This window comes from Ctenopharyngodon idella, chromosome 4, assembly GCF_019924925.1.
Source record: "Ctenopharyngodon idella isolate HZGC_01 chromosome 4, HZGC01, whole genome shotgun sequence".
NCBI lineage: Eukaryota > Metazoa > Chordata > Actinopteri > Cypriniformes > Xenocyprididae > Ctenopharyngodon > Ctenopharyngodon idella.
The window spans coordinates 11,156,470-11,176,083 of NC_067223.1; the positions used below are offsets into that span (position 1 = coordinate 11,156,470).

A 19,614-nucleotide genomic window follows, 5' to 3' on the forward strand; every position below is an offset into this window, starting at 1 on the left:
AATGAAAATTCTGTCATCATTTTCTCACCCTCGTGTCATTTCAAACCCATAGGACTTATTGTTGGTTAATCGTCAAATGAAATTTGCCAAAATCAATTAAAATTTTGTAACTCGAAATGCTGGTTTTTCATATCATATCATTTTAATTATCATATTCATAAACACACTGATTTTTAGTGCATAGTTTAACCATTCACCGCATGTTATTCTTGTAGTTATTTTCCTATAGCAGATAACGAATCGGAAGTCGCAAAATAAGGTGGATAAAGCGATCCCGAGTCTTGGATTAAACCGATCAATTCATATGGATTCATTTTATGATGCCTTTATGGCCTTTTTGGATCTTGCCTGGACAGAAACCACTCAGGTTTCATTTAAAACATCTTAATTTGTGTTTCGAAGATGAACCAAAGTCTTATGGGTTTGGAACGACATGAGGTTGAGTGAATTTTCATTTTTTTGGTGAACTATCCCTTTAATTCAAAATGGTGGTCATTCTGTGGTCAAATATTCTTGTATAATGATCGCTAAACAGTATAAACCAATAGCTGTTCCAATTTCATTCCTTACATTTTTGTGTCTTTGTGGCTTGCTTCTTTATACTGGAAGTTACATTTCATTAATGAAAATCTAACAAATCTAACTAATCAGAGCTGGCCATTCATCAACAAAGCAAACCAGCGACAAATCATAGTAATCCAGTAATGAAAAGAGCAAAGCAGCAACCAATCAGAATTAGACGATCAAATAAGCAACTCAGCTCAGCTAGAGATGGGCTGATGTCATAAAAGACACATGTATGTGTGTAATAGATGTCTATTTTCAGCTGGTGTGTGTGTATATATACTGTACTATGAGAATCAGCACACACATATATGTTGGTTGCAAAGTTTGTGTGGTGCCTCCCAGACAATCAGGTTATTTAAACAGCTTGACCTACAAATAGAAGGGCGCTTTCTCTCTCTCTCTCTCTCTCTATCACACACACACACACGTTTCAGAGCTCGGAGTGTGACGGAGGGGTGAAGGGAGGTACTGGGATCAGAAAGGCTCTGCAGCTGTGGGTCTACGTGAGTCCTGGCAGGGACACACTCTCCCTCTCTCTATCGCTCTCTCCTTCCGCCCTCCCTCTCTGGCATCTATTCCTTTATTCTCCTCTTTATTTCTCTGTTTCTCCCCGTTTTCTCTGTCTGACACCTCCCCCTATCCCCCATGAGACCTTGACAATGAGAGATGTTTCACTTTTAGTTCGATATCTGAGACGTGTGAAAGACAAGCAGAGGCATGGGAACTGAACACACATCAAACTGAAAGAGCAGAATTTCATTTTGCACAAAATGCAGAGGAATTGCAGTGATTGAAAGCACAAAATTGCTACAAAAAGCCAGAATGATCTCTTTTGAAAGACATTTGTAATATAGAACAATACAAAAGAATAATCTAATAATGCAGATTTTCCCGTTTATAATGCATCCGGTCACATTGACAAATGTTTAGTAAATATGTGTGTGTGTGTGTGTGTGTGACTATCAGCCCTGTTTTAGCCGGATGCACAGTGGCCATGAACTAGCCCCGTCTATCTCACGTTCCACCTGCTATACATACATCACCAAGACCATCTGTGACATTCTGCAACCTGCTTCCTTAACTCCACACAATAACAGTGGGTTTGTTAGTTTGTTTCCTCAGCTCATGTGACTTTTACAAGCTAAAAATCAAGTTCCAGCCAAGGTCAGTTGAAAAGACTCAAAGGAGAGGGAGGAAAAACAAAGAAAGAGGGGGTGAATAAGAAAGCAAAACGAGGAAGAGGGCAAGTAGGGCATGCAAATTGCAACAATGCAGGTGATAAAATGATTACAGTAGAGAGGAGTGTTTTAGTAGTTAGGTCACTACTATATGATGTGATTCTCTTTGTTTCAATTCAAACTTGGTCCGTACTGCCACTTTGTGGTCGTAGGTGGAATAATATCTAATCATTTTTCAGTTTGGAAATGAACTGTTTTGACTTCACTTTGAAATATTATTTTTTTAACCCTCACACTGTATTAAAAAACGTATTCCTTTCATATTCCTGGGTCGGTTTTGACCCGGCAGGACATGAGCTTATAAAACGGTCATAACTTAGTATTTATTTTTTTCAGCTAAAACCATAGGTCAAAGTTTAGAATGTTACCATGTTTTACTATGTTATTACTGTGTATACACCGTTTTTTTAAATTAATAAATGGAGAAATTCTTTGAAATGTCAAATTTTAAAACCACACCCAAATGTACATTTCATGAAAGGAAGGGCAGGTTTATGTCTGATAGTCAAATGCCTCAAAGGGCATTTTTTATTATTATTATTTTTTTTATATATATATATAATACAATATTGTCACTGTTGGTAAAATCAGAGAAGCAGGCATAGATGGGTGTGTGAACCTAATTTGCATGTTGATGGACTGTTAATGACAGTCAAGTTTTTTGGTTACTTTTCAGATGATTTTATAGTCGTATATAACATTTACAATTAAAGCGTTTACAATTTTACATTTTGTCAGGGTTTCATATTTTTAATTGAAAGTATTGAATTAAAATTTGTATGACTCACTTTGTGTGTATAAGCATATGTATGAAATGTAGCTGTTTTTTTAAAAAAATCTAAATAGGCTATATATGCATTTAAGTCATAACCTACTAATTTGTACAAGATATGTGAAAAACATTTAATTTTTGCAATTTTTATGGCGAAATTAGTTCTTTTGCTAATTCAAATTAAGTGAAATCTCAAAAGACTGAATATTTCTCTCTCTAATAATAATAATAATAATAATGATAAAATTAGTATTATTATAGGCCTTCTTAGTATTACACCATACAAAGGCTGCAATTTAAACGCATCCAGTTTATAACGTGATGCGTCAACCTGCTTCGTCTCCCAGCAAACGCATCACGTGACGTGGACGCGTTTACTATCGTGACTCGCGCTCACCTGCACACTTTTAACTGCAGTTACTAGCGTTAGAGGATAGACTCTAAACAAGCCGTACAGACTCCAAAGCTGGGTAAGAGTTTAGAAATCATATATTTGTTTTAATGCGCTATTAATACATTATTTGAACTGCGTGGATTAAACTGGGTCCTAAATGTTTATCTAACATTGTCAATCATAACGCGAGGATGTAAACAACTCTGTGCTGCACTCCCATGACCATTAGCCTAATATTTTTCTTTCTTTTTTTTTTTTTTTTGTTGCCATTTTTTTTATATGAGGTAGTGGCAGTTCTGACTCGCATGCCCTTTGCAAGATAAAATAAAAATAAAAATAAATAAATGAATAAAAAACACTGTGGTCTGCTCTCCCGATTTAATTTACGATAATACACTGGAATGCACTAAGAATCTCTCGTTTTTCTCCTCAAATCCTCACATCTCTTTCCATGTTTGTTTTCACACGGATGCTTTAAAATGTAATTGTCTCCCCTTTTCATGTCTAATCCCTTTGCAGTTTTTACTGGAATATTTATAAAGTAGGTAAATACAATGTTTTTGGTCTGTCAAATGTTCCAGTTAATGCAACGAGTTAAAGCAACGAGTAGGCTAATACAGACATATATTACTAATAGGCCTACAGACGTGTATTACTACAGTGATATTTAACAATATTGCTGCGGAAATAATCAAGCTTTTAGTGTTGTAATCGTTAATGCTTTATGTTCGATGGTTGAAGGGTGAGTAGAATAATGCCATCTATAGGCCTATCTGCAATTGACTTCAGCAGATGATTTTGCTAAACTCACACAATACAAGATGAAGCCATGAAGGCGTTAGCTAACATAACATTAAAAAGTTACCTGATTTTTGACATACTAGCTACTCTATGCAGTTCCGAATTCAGCAATTGTTTTTTTTTTTCCTTTGACCGTTCCAAGATGGCGGACACGTCAACTTGGCTGGAGAGATCGAATGTGGCATCTACGACGTATTACGTACGTATACATATAAGAGGAACTTAAAACTCTTGACAACTTTTTTCTTCTTATGTTAATGAATTTCTGATTGAACTTTTTTTTTTTTTTTTTTAACATCAAAATGCAATTAATGCTCCTCACCAATCTCTCCTGTCAGTCTCCCATCAGTGCTGAATTCTCTGCATCCAGGGGCGAAACCGTTTCATCAGGATTGAGCATCACTCATCAGGTAAGTTCACCTAATTTTGGATTCTTTACTGTGTTCAGAAATACACTGGTCAGAAGACTTGAGCAAAAGCATCTATGACATCCATGGATTTTTCTCCATATTTTTTTCTCTCCCATTGTCATCCATGGTATAAATGTATACAGAACTTTAGGATCTTGTGTTGGCTTGAGATCTGTATTTGATTATGGTTGTGTACTATATGGAGTTACTTCAATAGCCAGCTATCAGTAAAGCTGTTCCACATGGTTTCTAATCAATGATCATGTTACTGAAAGTTTAAAAGTACAGTTAAAATTGAATCCAATGAATTCGACCCCTTGAAACATGCACATACTCACACACAAGCCTGTTTTCAGCTTTTTAATTTAAGGTTCACTGAACTGTGAGAGTATACTGAGTCTTGTCAACATGATTTTTGGTCACAGTACTTGTACCTTCATCGCTGATCTCTTAAAAAAAGTAAAACAACACAAGAATCACATTAGTGAGCACACAGTCTGACATGACTGATTTGAAATAGCATCTCTTATTAATTAGAAATAACATTATGAGTTAAATGAAACAATTACCAACAATACCCATCATAAAAACAATATGATGGTAGCTTCCAGTGCCCACCAGATTGTGATGGTAAGGCGCATTCCAGTGGAAGGTCTCATCAAACCAGTTCACGTGTGAAGTCCACTGACAGTTTGTGCTGACCTCACCATGTCCCACCTTTAGTAAAGTCACCCACCTTGTCCTCTGGCCGGCAGTCCAGTCAGTAGCAGAACCAGAGCAACTCTCCTCATGGTATCTTGTGTTCAAGGATGCAAACTATGTAATTTATCGTGTTTACCTAATAGATGTTGTTGAGTGAACAGTCTTGACGGTGCTCGTTCTGTGCAGTTTTGTCAGATTGGGTCGACAATTTCCAGGCCAAAACCCACCCACTCCTAGAAAAACCCACCCAAATATTCACTGCCAAAATATGGAGATAGAATTTTATTCCCATGTCAACCAAGGTTGATGAGGACCATTTTTATCTCTTTAAAACAGAATAATGATGACAAAATAAAATAATAAAAATGAATAAATTTCCTATAGAGAACAATACAACTGAAAAATTTATCAAAACATGGCAAATACTGAAGTAGAAAATATGACTAACATGTCCAAACAGGTAGAAACTGTCAAAATGACAGTCAATGAATTAATGAATTAAAAGATGTTTTTACCAGATTGACAGGTCTCCCTCACCTGGCCATGGTTTAACTGAACCAGTTAGGGTCTGGTTAAGGAACAAAAATGTGTTGATGTTTGCACTACACATTTACTTGACATGTTAATATTAGATTTTTAATTATGGTCTTCAGTGGTTTTGGATGTGGCCCTTTTTTTTGGTCTTGTGTGGACAAAAGAAGACCCACATGGAATCTGTGCACATTCAAGCATGCACACACACACACACACGCACATACGCACAGAAATTCATGTACATTTTTTTATTCAAAATTTCACTGATTATTATGCTGATACTATCATTTACTTCAAATATATACCATAGTAAATAAGAATGCAGAATAGTGGTATCAGAGTTGTGGACCCCACTGCAAGTTTTTGTACCAACAGTCCTTTTCAGAAAAAAAGTAGTCATGCTATATTCATTGGTATGGTAATGAATTGGAAATAATTTACATTCATTCAGAACATCTGATACTCCATTTTATTGATAATTGCAAAAAAAAAAGACAGATTTTACTTCAAGACACTTGTAAACATTTATAGTATTAGACCTATCAACATTTTAATTCATAAATTTGTAGGTCAATAAAGACACTATCTTTCCATCTTGTGTTTATTTCAGATTTGAATTTTAGTGTATTTGCATTTGGAGGAATTTGTGAGTGTCTCAGCATTGCACTTTGGTACAGTACATGTACTTCCAGCGCCGGTCTCTGAAAAACATGTTAACATGCATCCTTTTAGTATTGGAAAATGCATGTTCACAAATCATATTTGCATCACCCTTTTCACTGAAAACCTTATAAAATCTATATTCAAATTAATCAAATATTCAAGAGAGGAAAAAACAGAAAATCTTGTTCTTCCTGGAAATATTATAAATCTGCTGCTTGTTTGAAACCATTCATCTTTATTGTGCAGCTGTCTAAAATACTTAATTCTGATTGGTCATTGGTCAATCATGGTGTTCTGCACTATATAATGACCACAGTCATTTCAATTGAGCATGCCCATGTATTTATTTGGTAAACAGCCTCATAATATGCAGCTAGCCGGTCATTAACGTAAAATAAACTCTTTCAGGTATGCCTTGTTAAGGTTTATTTATTGATAATCACTATTGTTCCTCACTTACATAACATTAGACAATATTCAACATGTTGTATTATTTTGAGGAGCTGTACTTACTCGTGTTTATTTTCATGGTAGCTTTCAGCACCCACCAGGTAGTTCTGGTTTGGTACGGTCCAGTGGAAATACTCATCAAACCAGTTCACATAAGTAGTCCACTCACAGTTAGCAGTACAGTGGCCGTTACTTCTACAGCAGTAAAACTGCCACCTGTGTGGAAAAAATGCTAATGACATCAGTTTAGGTGAACTCGCGCAAAATGTCAAAACCAGTCCAAAATCAGAGCTCACCGTCTGTCCTCGTGCTTGTTGTTGTGGTTGCTGCTCATTCCTGCCATGATGTGGTGTGGTGGACACTCAAAGGTGAACGGTTTGTCAAAATCATTGGCGTAAGGTGACAGGAAACAGTCTGAACCCGAGTCAAAAGTGTCTTTACAGCCAAACTCCCACAGCCTGTCCTCGTGACGATTTTTATGTTCGCTTTGGTTTCATTAGGCAGTGAAACAGTGAGGGACAAATTAATTATAACTTGATTGTTGTGATTATAAATAAGTTCTTAAGTATTGTATTTCATTTTGAGAATGTTACTTTACTAATTAATTATTAACTAAGTAATATTGAAATCTCTTATTCATTTCCAAACCAAAATATGACACTTTTAATCCTTTCAGTTTAATTTTTTGCCCACTTTTCTGGGGTTACAAGCTAGATAAATTGTACATACATTATCTTTTATGGCCAATAACATCCATGATTTTAGTGTAAACTGTGTTTGGATAGAACTATATTGATCTGTATTTTTTTGGACCATGGTGGCCCATGATATTTTGACTTTTAAATTAGTATCTATACCTTTTCAGAAGTACCATCTGCTTTCTACTCACCTCTTTATGTAGGATATTGTCTGTCCTTGAGGGCACTTAAAATCTAGAGGCTGATCATAGGCATTTTCCCAGCGTAACTCTGTAGAGTTTGATTCAGACTGAATATTTCACAACAAGCATATCTATTGATTTATAAAAACGAACAGTTTTTCTTAAAGTTTCTCACCTTGTCCATTGGCCAAAAGACCGATCAGCAGTAGAAATAAAGCAGCTCTCCTCATGGTTGTCAGGGTTATGTCTTGCTTTTTCTGTGTCTGTTTTACACAGTGAGCTGGTTTTGCTATGTTTTCGGTTTCCTTGTTCCTGCTCTTGGTTTGTCTACTTGGTTACTGATTGATTACCTGATGTCGATTTCTTTAAAAAGTTTGGTCTATTTAAGCTCTGTGTTGTGTTCAGGTCAGTTTTCCGTCATTGTTATGTTGTGCGTGGTTGATTCTGTTCCAGTTTTCTGTCTCTTATGGCTCGTTTCCACTGAGTGGTACAGTACAGTATGATTCGAGACGGTAAACCCTAATTCGGCTCGTGTTTCCACCACCAACAGTACCCTTACAGTACCTGAAAGTATCAATCGACATCATTCTCGCATGAAGAAGAAAGCGGAACAAAAAACAACAATGGAGGACATACAATGGATCTTGTTCTTGCTTCTCGGCATGTGGTTGTTTGTTTGCTGCGCGCCGACATTGTGTTGCAACTGTATTGTGTTTCAACTGTATATTTAAAAAATTGCGCCTCTTGTGTTGTCATTCCCCTTGTAGCAGGCACAGGTGACGATTCTCTGTCAACCAATCAATGTTCTGCAGTGAGTCTAGCTCCACCCTTTAGGGACCGGATTACTGTGCTAGGTACCCCAACAGAAGGGTCCCAAAAAAGTGGTACGGTTCGGCATTTTGGTACCATTCACAACTTCTGACAATCGAAATGGAAATAATTGTGTACCATACTGTACTGTACCATACCACTCGGTGGAAATGAGCCATTAGTTCATTGTTTAACACTGCTGCACTTAGATCCATTTCCCTCCTTGTTTACTTTCAACCCAACTGTGACCTAAACGTGGATCTAGCGGCAGTCAGAATCCTCCTGCTCTTGCATGGGAACCAGTCCTTAGAGGCACACACACACACAGGCTTTCCTGGATTTGCAACATCCTGTCCACTATGACAACGTTTTTTCGGGCGGGCCTGAATGAAAAGACCAGGGTGTACCTGCCCAAAGATGAGCCTCTGGGGAGCTTTGAGTATGTGGAGTGGGAACTCCTGCACAACGGTTCCCCATTCACGATCTGCGAGAGCAGGTAGGAAAGCAGAGTGCCAGCCCCAGCCACCAGCCCAGCGACGGCAAAGCCTGTGCCTATCGCAGATGCGGAGCTGGAGTCTGCCACCGTTAAAGTGCCAGCATCATGGACTGCGCAACGTATCATCCCAGAGCCTGAGCCTGACGGATCGTCTGACCAGGTGTGTGAGCCGGCAACATCGCCCATGCCTATGGATTTACTGTTGGAGTTTGAGGGGATATCATGGAGCCCTACCCCCTCAACTGCGGCTGGCGAATCACTGCTTATAGACTTTGAGAGTGAGTGCATCTTGCCCGTTTCTGTTTCCTGCATCGAGCCTGTTCCTGTACCAAGCACTGAATTACTGGAATCTGTGTTTCCGCCCTGCCTCCCGCTCCGACCTCCTCTGCCTGTTTCTAGTCTGCCTGTTCCGTGTCAGCCAAGAGATACGTTCCTGAATTTTATGACTGTTTCATCAGATCCCGTTAAGCCTGTCTGTTCACCCCCGCCTGCACTGCCCAGTCCTCCAGTCCTGCCTGCGTTGCCTCTCCTCAGCCCTTCGGCTCCTGTTCTGGTCACCAATGATTTGCCTCGGTCTGAGAATTTGCCAGCCCCACCCTGCATAGTTGACCCAGGAGCTCCACCTTGGACCTCCGTGCCCACCACTCCTCCTAGGCCTGTCGAGCAGTCGGCTCCACTGTGGCTCTTCCCTCCCTCGGCTCCACCTAGGATGTCCTCACGTCCCTTCGGCTTCTCCTTGGTTAGTCGTCCTTCTGCCTGCGCCACGGACTTCCAGGACTTCAGCTGCGCTTCGTCGCACCACCCCTTTGGCTCCAGCGGGCTTCTCCTTCCTTCCAGCTCCACCTTGGACTTCAGTCACTCCGCCTTCACCTCAGTCCTCCGGCACCCTGGCTCCACCTCAGATGCTCGTCCCTGCGGCTCCGCCCTGCCCTTCAGTAACTTCATCGTCTCCCGGTCCCTACAGTCCCTCGACTCCACCTGAGTCTTCACTCCAGCCAGCTTTGTCTCATCCTGGCCATTCTGCTGGGGGCTCCACCCTGACTCCTCCTGCCTTCATCTCCGCCCTGGCCCTGCCTGACCTATGTCCCTGCTCTGCGTCCCTTCCCACCCACCTCTGTTGTACTGCTTATGTTTTAAGGCGCGTAGACATGCCTTTTTTTGGGGGGGCGGGCGGGCGGAGGGGTTGAGGGGTAGTAATGTCAGGGTTATGTCTTGTTTTATCTGTGTTTGTTTTACAGTGAGTTGGTTTTCTGTTTCCTTGTTCCTGCTCTTGGTTTGTTTCATTGGTTACTGATTCATTAGCTTATTCAAAACATCTGATACTCCATTTTATTGATAATTGCAAAAAATGACTGATTTTACTTCAAGACACTTGTATACATTTACAATATTAGACCTATCAGCATTTTTATTCATAAATTCGTAGGACAATAAAGACACTATCTTTCCATCTTGTGTTTATTTCAGATTTGAATTTTAGTGTATTTGCATTTGGAGGAATTTGTGAGTGTCTCAGCATTGCACTTTGGTACAGTACATGTACTTCCAGCGCCGGTCTCTGAAAAACGTTTAAACATACATCCTTTTAGAATTGGAAAATGCATGTTCACAAATCATATTTGCATCACCCTTTTCACTGAAAGCCTTATAAAATCTATATTCAAATCAATCAAATATTCAAGTGAGGGGGGTTGGGGGGTTGGGGGTGTGTGTGTGTGGGGGGGGGAGGGGGGGATAATAAAGGCCTTCTGAAGTGAAGTGATGTGTTTGTGTAAAAAAGTGGAGTATGGAGTATGTTTATGATGGATGGATGTGGATGGAGGCACTTTCTTCAGCTCATACTCGTTGATCCTGCTCACTGCCATTATAAAGCTTGGATGCATCAGGATATTTATTAATATTTCTCCAATTGTGTTTATCAGAAAGAAGAAAGTCATATACACCTAGGATGGCTTGAGGGTGAGTAAAGCTTGCAATTTTCATTTGAAAGTGAACTAATCCTTTAAGATTTATTTATTGATAATCACTATTGTCTCTCACTTACATAACATTAGACAATATTCAACATGTATTATTTTGAGGAGCTGTACTTACTCGTGTTTATTTTCATGGTAGCTTTCAGCACCCACCAGGTAGTTCTGGTTTGGTACGGTCCAGTGGAAATACTCATCAAACCAGTTTACATAAGTAGTCCACTCACAGTTAGCAGTACAGTGGCCGTTACTTCTACAGCAGTAAAACTGCCACCTGTGTGGAAAAAATGCTAATGACATCAGCTCAGGTGAACTCGCGAAAAATGTCAAAACCAGTCCAAAATCAGAGCTCACCGTCTGGCCTCGTGCTTGTTGTTGTGGTAGCTGCTCATTCCTGCCATGATGTGGTGTGGTGGACACACAAAGTTTAACGGTTGGTCAAAATCATTGGCGTAAGGTGACAGGAAACAGTCCGAACCCGAGTCAAAGGTGTCTTTACAGCCAAACTCCCACAGCCTGTCCTCGTGATGATTATGATGTTCACTTTGGTTTCATTAGGCAGGGAAACAGTGAGGGACAAATTAATTATAACTTGATTGTTGTGATTATAGATAAGTACTTAAGTATTGTATTTCATTATGAGAATGTTACTATTGAAATGGAATATTGACTCTTATTCAGTTCCAAACCAAAATATGATACTTTTAATCCTTAAAGTTTAATTTTTTTGCCCACTTTTTCAGGGATTACAAGCTGAATCAATTAATCATAATTTATATTTTATTACCAATAACATCCATGATTTTAGTGTAAACTGTGTTTGGACACAACTATACTCATTGATCTGTTTTTTTGTGGACCACAGTGGCCCATTATATTTTGACTTTTAATTTACTAATATTTTGACACAGTGGCTATACCTTTTTCGATACGCTTTCTACTCACCTCTTTATGTAGGATATTGACTGTCCTGGAGGGCACTTAAAATCTAGAGGCTGATCATAGGTGTTTTCCCAGCGTAACTCTGTAGAGTTTGATTCAGACTGAACACTTAACAACAAGCATATCTATTGATTTTAAAAACAAACAATTTTTCTTAAAGTTTCTCACCTTGTCCGTTGGCCAAGAGACTGGTCAGCAGTAGAAATACAGCAGCTCTCCTCATGGTGTTGTAGTGTGAAATTACAAGACAAACCTACGGCTTTTATAAAGACCTTGGGACATATGGTCACATAACATAAAGTCAGTGTGTTACTTAATATGTGGGATCTAATCACGTTTGAACAGGTGGGACTGATTTTACCTTCTATATTTCAAGGTGATTTCTCAGAAACAGACCTGCTGTCCTTAAAAAAAATAACAAGCCAGTATAAAAGGATCACCATTGAATTGTGAGTTTTACAGATATAAAGCACAAACCTCCCTGCCATTTCTACTGCAAAGTTTATTCAAGGCCAAATTAAACTTATGTTATTAAAACTTTTGGAGCATCTTTCACATAGTTCAGCCAAAGTGACTTGTATAACTATATTGTTTTGTTCATTTTTATCAGCCTGTATTAGGGAATTTTATCATCTGTGGGAAAATATGCACCTTTAAAGTAAACATAGATAAGCAGAGCTGTACATTAAATATTACTATTTTAGTTTTGTGTTGGGTGCTTGATTTTGAAAGCTAAACTTGTGTATGTTTCCTGAGGAAAGGCTAAGGGTTGTTGCACTGAGAGAAGATAAATACTTCACATTATTTATTAAAAAATAATAAAGAATCAGCAAAATTGTCAAATAATTACATTTATAATAAATCATGAGACATTCGTTAAGATGGTTTTATTCATTAATAATAAAAAAAATTTGTTAAATGTGCTAACCATGGTAAACTATTGCATTATTTAATAAATTAAATAAGAACTGATAGGTAAAGTAAATATATTGTCTACTGGCACACTGAAATCATTAAGACTAGCATTCAAATACAATGTTTTTTTGGGCTGCTTTTGGTTGCAGGTAAAACATGGATTTTGCATATTCAAATCGTTTAAGAAAGATAATTCACATAACATTATAACGTCATGGAGTCTTATAACTGAGCAACATTGTGACAAACTCACATTCACTTACTTACAAAGTCATACAGATTACATTCATTCCATTTTCTGTTCTCTCTCTCTTTGTCACACATTTATGCATATCAATGACATACTGAAATACAGTATCTGCAATATCTTTCAGAGGGATGTTTCTTTGGAGTCTTTGATCTCTGTGACAGGTGGCTGGAAAGACAGGATCTCTGTAAAAGTGTGACCTGCAAAGTGAGAGACAGAAATCAGTCAGAACTAACAATCGAATTACGGTTCTGCTGCCTTCCAGCATCATTGCACTTTATGATCTTCATGTTTTTCACACCTCTCCCAGCTGAAAAAAATATGTTCTAAGAATGTTTTGTTAATGTTTTAGTTTAGTTGTGAAAACATTATTTCTGAATGTTCTCTAAACGTTCAAAACGTCCAGTTTTTTAATTATTTTAAAAACATTTTTTTCTTGATTATGCAAATTTTAAGGGTTAATGTTAATTTATCATTTTGCAAACGTTATGGGAATGTTAATTTTGAATGTTAGTAACATTTTGTTAGACAATTATCCAACTAAAACTTTCCATGAACGATGTATAAATAACGTTTTTATGTTAACATTTTAAGAACATTATTAAAGACCAGATAATTTTGAAAGAACATTCTATTAACGTTGCTAGAAGAACCTTGTCAGTACATTAGCTAAAGTTCTGAGAACATTCCCTGTTTGCTGGGATTATTCTTCCTTAACCTCAACTAATAGAAATTAAACCTAGCAATTTTTTCTTATTTTAGATATTAACTGTCAAGACTTCATTTCATACGTTTCCATTGCTCCAGAGGCAGTTCTGTGTTGTCCATGGAGTGGTCATACGGCAGGGCCTCCGTCTCTTCCTCGGGTTCTCTGAACTCTGTAAACAGGGGGAGCTCAAGCGCCTCTGCAGCACTCACACGTTTGTCTGGATCCAGAACAAGCATCTGCTCCAGGACACTCACCGCTGAAAAAGACACACATTAGATGCAAATAATTCTTAGAAAAAACCTTACAATTGATCCTATTTCCATCCAAAATTGCAAATTTAACCTTTGCGCAACTTTGGAATATTGCAAAATTGGAATATCCCATATCCCCTGTGTTCAAGAGAACAAAATTGTCATTGTGCAAAATATCTGTAATCAAAATGGAAGCTGCTGCAATTGGAGAAGCCACTGTGGCTTTTTTCCCCCATAAATGTCTTGTGCCTGGAGGCGGATGCCTGGTGTTTGGAATTGCAGTCATGTGAGACAGTTCTGGGATGTCATTATACCCAAGCATTTCAGAATGACCAAACCAACATTTGAGATGCTGTGCAATGAATTTGGTTCACTGCTTAGTCCAGTTGTTTAATCACATCCATAGTTGAGGCAAAGTCAAGTGAGTTTTTTGTTGTGCATTGAGGGATTTTGCATTTGGTGTTTCCATCCAGTGTTTTTTAAGCTATATCCTGGAGGGCCACTGTCCTGCAGAGTTTAGCTCCAACCCCAATAAAACACACCTGAACCAGCTAATCAAGGTCTTACTATAGGCTAGAAACTATAGTGTTGAGGCAAGTTGGAGCTAAACTCTGCAGGACAGTGGCCCTCCAGGACCGAGTTTGGACACCTCTGGGATAGATGGAAACATAGCTAACATAGTGAAGGAAATAAATAGCTTACCCTCTGTGCTGGCTTTGAAGAAAATAGTGTTTAAGTCTTTCTTTGGTACTTTAGGTAGAGCTCTGATGTAGTTTTTGGCCTGTATGGATGAAAAAAAAAAAAAAAAAAAAAACGTGAATTTGTGCATTTCCATGTCTAAATGTATGTAAAGTAGTGTTTCTTTTTATATGTTAAACACTCACATCTTGGCTTTGTAGCTTCATTATAAAATCTGGTGCTGGTGTTCCTGTGATTTTCATGATCTCTCTTAGCTGGTCCAAGTCTACAAGACTATGTCAAGGATTCAGTGAAAGAATAGAGGCAGTACAATCCCTTTTCTGCAGTTAAACCTGTGTAATCTCTATTGTAGATTGTAGTGAAGCATTTTTGGCAAAAGGTAAGTCAATTCAGTTGTTTGTAAATGGAGAAATGTACCGTGATCGCTACTGTGATGCATGTAAATACACAAGCAAAGAACAACATATAATTTTTCAACTGAGTTAAAACATTCAGCTAATCATCAAAACACTAAAACATGAAAGCAGAAATTGTTTAGGTTATATTATGAGAAAAAAAAGATACGGTCATTTCCTTTAAAAAGTGGCCTTCCGAGCAACATCTCCGCCATGATGCAGCCCACTGACCAGATATCAACTAAAACAGAAAAAGAGTGTTTGATCACATCAGTCAATAAAAATATGCAAATCTGTTACCAAAAGTCAATGGGGCTGCATCCAAAATCGCATACTCTCGAGTAAGTACATATTTTGAATAAGTAATTACTTTGCGACTGCTAAAAAAGTATGTTCTATATAGTATGAACGTGTGTAGTATGAATGTAATCCAGGCGTACTACATTCGCCATGTTGTCATTATAATGTGACCTACCAGTGTCATTTACTTCACTTTACTGCCATTTACAAATCCTCTCCCATGGCCTCATGGGATAGTAAAGTGTCCGTATGCACACTTCAGAATCTCACTGGAAATAAGTCATTCGAGTACTTTTTGTCTACTCTTTTATGAGTGAATTCGGACATGCTTACTTTGTCACATACTGTTTATCGCCTACTATATAGTAGAGAAGTATGCGTTTTCAGATGCAGCCCAAGACTCTAGTGTGTCACATTGTGATGACCTACAGCGACATCTAGTGGTTAGGGATGTAATAGCTACATTTCTTTATTCTCTATTGGTAGTTTTGTATCCCACCTGTTTGTGAGTAATGCATCCAGTTGAGGATAACCTCCGGTGCTCTGTACCATCGAGTCACCACATAACCCGTCATTTCTGAATCTGCCTGACGTGCAAGTCCAAAGTCCAGGATCTGCACACATTTTACAAATGTCAAGATTTTTGAGGGGACTAATGTTTGTAATCTTACATTTATTATAAATCCTAAATAAAGAGGTTTTTATATAAAATAAGTGAAACTCCAGCTTTCAAGGAAAGTTGATGTAGTAGACATTCTTCATTTAAATTGCACTATAGACCGAGTTGGTTTAATACCTTCAGCTCACAGTCCTGGTTCACTGCCAGATTTCCTGGTTTGAGATCCTGAGGAACAACAACCAAAGTACACATTTACAAAAAACACAAGACTAACAATGCATCTAATAAGAAAGTAAAAGCTCCTATTTATTATATATACTCTGTTTTTAAAGAAATCTCAATACATGCCTCCATAAATTTTCTCAGAGATGAGAAAAGAGGAGGGATGGACAGAGGATGAATGAAAGTAAGGGTTGAATGAAGTGGTCACCCAACCCCCTCTGTGCATCTTATTAAACTCTCAGAGGTCACATACCCTGTGAATGATCCCGGCTGAATGAATGTACTGTGGAAAAAGAGCAAGACAGAGAGATTTATAGATACCACAAAACTATAAAGAAGGACAGAGTGTGTATATCTGTGTCTAACCTTGAGACCCCTTAGTATCTGATAGACCAGAAACTGCACTCTGTCCTCTGATAGTCTCTCCATCTTCATCAGCTTTGCCAGATCAGTACCCATAAAAGGCATCACCAGGTAACTGAGGGAAAAGACATTAACTGCTGTTCTATTGTTGGTCTGTAATGACTGAACTTTATAAGTATGAACATTTAACCTTATTATTGTTAATGTAAAAATCTAGTACATTTATAATGCCTACTTTAGAACTTAAAGAATTGACTCACAAATCCTGAAATCTGTCCAACAAGATTTCTGAGGTAAAGACATCCAGTAGCCCAATAACCTGTCCAGTTGATTAGAATTCGAGATTAGGGAGCATAAACCACACTAACAATGTGAATATATATCAGACTTCTCATAGAGATAGAAGCAAAACAGGGTAAGGGAAAATAGTTAACATACATTCTCATGTTTCATGTGCTTGAGGAGTCGTAGCTCTCTGTAAGCGCGTTTGGCGAATAGTTTGGACTGGAATGGCCGGTGGAGTTTCTTGATGGCCACACGCACTCCTGTCTTACGATCAATGGCTGAACTTTGGAAAGAGGGAGAGGAGTAAGATCAATTCTTGACACATGTTCTTATAACACTTTGCAAAAACCACTTCAGATCACTGGGGTGTTAAAGTGCAGTGAAATAGACTCCATCTATGGACATATTACGTGGTCATGACGATTGCATTTTTCTACGTCAACGTCTGGACCCTAGAAAGAGGTTGTGGATTGAGAGTTGTGTGCAACAGGTTCATTTCTCAATCTGAAACTTGAGCAACTTGGACATGTGAAGAATCTATTAAAGCGGAAAGCCTTCTGAAGACCAGCACAATGTCTTTAATTCGGCAACTTCTGCTTGTTAAACGCAGACAATGGCATCAGCAGGGAGGCTTTGTTATGTGACCTCTTGTCTTGCAAAGGGAGAAAAGTTTACAGAGGTTTCACAGTTTCGCCCAGATAAGCAATGAGGCCAGGAAAATGAAGAAAACAGTTGAAATTGTATGATGTACCTAATTAGAAAACAAGGCCAATCTATCAACGTTCATTGCAGAAATATCCTCTTTTCTACTTAAGTTAGAGTCAGTAGGGTACTGCATTCTTTTAGCATGTAAACAGCCGATAATTAAACAAAAACGCCTCGATTTATGGGGGTTTGGGGGCTCTAAACAAAAGGTTGGGGGTCTTAAATATATGCATTTTCATATAACTTTCTGCAGCTACAAAAGTTAACTTTACAAGTTAGTATGAGTGCACATAGGCTAGATGCTTCGCTAACAGAAGTTGCGTTCGCCTGAGGTAACCACAGCAACAGTACGACGCTTGATCGCATTCATTTTAGATCAGTATCGCACGGTACATTGAAAATAAACAAACATGGTTATTATGAATTTGTAAAATATTTGTATAAATACCACTACCAATACTACCACAATCTTTAAGAAAGCTTTATTGCGCAAGACGACACTAAATTCCGAAAACTACTTTTTAAGTCAACCCACTGAAATTAATTGAATAATTCTGTCACTTTAAAGAATTATGAACCTTTAAATACTAACTTTATACTTACCAGACCGTTCCATATGCTCCGGTTCCTATCTGAATAAGATCTCTGTATCTCTCCGGCACGTCCCAAACGGTTCTGTTTATGTCCTGGCGATAAAATCCTGCCCTGGTTCGCAGTGACATTCTCAGAGATTGTTGAAAGTATATCTTTCACATGTGAAACTGTCCTTTTTACGTTCTCATCATTTATCGAGAATTTTGATTAAGAAGCTTTTACAGAAAGAGCACAGGCGGAGCGCAGCTTGGTAGAGCACCGGCAGATTTTGGGGGCGGTTCAAAGTTTCCACAATTACGCACTGGAGACGCGCTGAATCCACTCTAGAACATCGTAAAGCAGCTTTATCGGGATTTTATCACTTATCAGATTTGTAAATAAGGTTTAACTGACTCCTTTTAGTTTTAAAAATACCTAACACGGTGATGGGTTTCAGGAAAAAAGTTAAATTTTTTATTAAGAGAGTGGGTGAGGGGACGTGGCTACATGCTGGTGGGACACTGGCTGACTCACAAAGGGAAAAAGACCCAAACAGTCCCACTGAAACAGCTGAAGGCAGTTTTTTTTTTTTTAAACTCTGATTAAAAGGCAAGCATGAGACCAGGATGAGGGTGGAGATATTAAGGGCAAAGTGCTAAGTCCACATAACCAGGACATCTGAACAACATCACAAAAGTGACACTCGGTTTGTACCAAGTAGTTGGTATATTTTATACTAATACACTGTACTGTATTGAAGGCAGGGCAGTTGTTGATAGTGGTCATTTGCACAAAATGTAAATGTGAGAATCCACGCCCATTTTAACCATTCAACTTCAGATGATGGTAACTAGTTTCATGACATCAAAGTTGCATTGTAGTCATTCAGGATATTCCAAAACATATATTGAGAACACATATTGAGAAATAACTGTGACGGTAAACTTGGTTTACCACTTCCTGAAATGCAGTTTCCTATTTTGACAAAAAAAACAAAAGAGACATTCATTCTGCAAACATCTGCTGCTGTTCCTCAAATACGTTTCAAATATTGTGTAATTCATTTTAGTAGACAGAAAAAAAAAAAAAACACTCAAAAGACTGAATTAAAATTGCTTACTCAAAAAAAAAAAAAAAAAAAAAAAAAAATTACATAAGAGCTAGGACTGTTGACCAGGGTCATTTCAAGCATTTTTGTCATTATTTTCATAAATAAATTCTTATATTTTTACATTCCTATATATATATTTATATATATATATATATATATATATATATATATAATTTGTGTAAATGAAAAGCACTGCAACAAATTTATACATGTTTTTTCCACTTTAGGAATGTGCATTTTTGTGCATTGTTTTCATGACAATCAAACACATTTCTCTCAGTTCCCAATATGATAATGTCACAATGCAAAAATAAATAAATACATAAAAACCCACAATGGTCCTAAAAGTAACATTCTTTATGCAAATTGTATTACTTTCTTTTTCATTTTGGATGAAATATGACCCCTTGACAGTTCTTGATGGATTTTGTGAGATTGACCCAAACATATATGAATATTGGCAACTGATTTGTATTTTAGGAAAAAAATGGATGTGGAAACCTATTATATATTACAATAAATGACATTAAACTGCCTACTGGCCCTTTAAATAACTTAAGAAAAGAGAAACAGTTTGATACATTGTCC

At 37.9% G+C, this 19,614-nt stretch overlaps 3 protein-coding genes and 1 long non-coding RNA gene across 5 annotated transcripts; 1 reads left to right on the forward strand and 3 right to left on the reverse strand.

Annotated features, from left to right (window-relative positions):
* Positions 1-2,801: 2,801 nt before the first annotated feature.
* LOC127510545 (uncharacterized) lies at positions 2,802-8,708 on the forward strand. The gene is made up of 4 exons (XR_007929665.1): positions 2,802-3,047; positions 3,915-3,971; positions 4,111-4,182; positions 8,487-8,708. It is a non-coding gene; the product is annotated as an uncharacterized LOC127510545 (long non-coding RNA).
* LOC127510543 (hemagglutinin/amebocyte aggregation factor-like) lies at positions 5,874-7,725 on the reverse strand. Its single transcript, XM_051890127.1, has 5 exons — positions 7,587-7,725; positions 7,421-7,499; positions 6,828-7,016; positions 6,595-6,747; positions 5,874-6,119 (listed from the first exon to the last, which is right to left on the reverse strand). Exons 1-5 carry the CDS (start codon positions 7,639-7,641, stop codon positions 6,074-6,076), a joined length of 522 nt encoding a protein of 173 aa, XP_051746087.1. The 5' UTR covers positions 7,642-7,725; the 3' UTR covers positions 5,874-6,073.
* A 1,220-nt stretch (positions 8,709-9,928) lies between the features above and the next one.
* Positions 9,929-12,378, reverse strand: LOC127510544 (hemagglutinin/amebocyte aggregation factor-like). The gene is made up of 5 exons (XM_051890128.1): positions 11,801-12,378; positions 11,636-11,714; positions 11,045-11,233; positions 10,812-10,964; positions 9,929-10,275 (listed from the first exon to the last, which is right to left on the reverse strand). The coding sequence occupies exons 1-5, from the start codon at positions 11,853-11,855 to the stop codon at positions 10,230-10,232; spliced, it is 522 nt and encodes a 173-aa protein (XP_051746088.1). The 5' UTR covers positions 11,856-12,378; the 3' UTR covers positions 9,929-10,229.
* A 126-nt stretch (positions 12,379-12,504) lies between these two features.
* On the reverse strand, positions 12,505-19,374 carry mapk12b (mitogen-activated protein kinase 12b). 2 transcript variants are annotated; one of them, XM_051890121.1, is made up of 12 exons: positions 17,946-19,374; positions 16,791-16,915; positions 16,613-16,671; positions 16,356-16,467; positions 16,243-16,272; positions 15,945-15,992; positions 15,648-15,762; positions 15,018-15,089; positions 14,639-14,718; positions 14,457-14,535; positions 13,586-13,759; positions 12,505-12,994 (listed from the first exon to the last, which is right to left on the reverse strand). In XM_051890121.1, exons 1-12 carry the CDS (start codon positions 17,956-17,958, stop codon positions 12,918-12,920), a joined length of 984 nt encoding a protein of 327 aa, XP_051746081.1. In that variant the 5' UTR covers positions 17,959-19,374; the 3' UTR covers positions 12,505-12,917. The 2 variants fall into 2 exon arrangements, with proteins under 2 accessions (XP_051746081.1, XP_051746080.1); XM_051890120.1 differs by having other exon boundaries at positions 16,791-16,920.
* Positions 19,375-19,614: the final 240 nt, after the last annotated feature.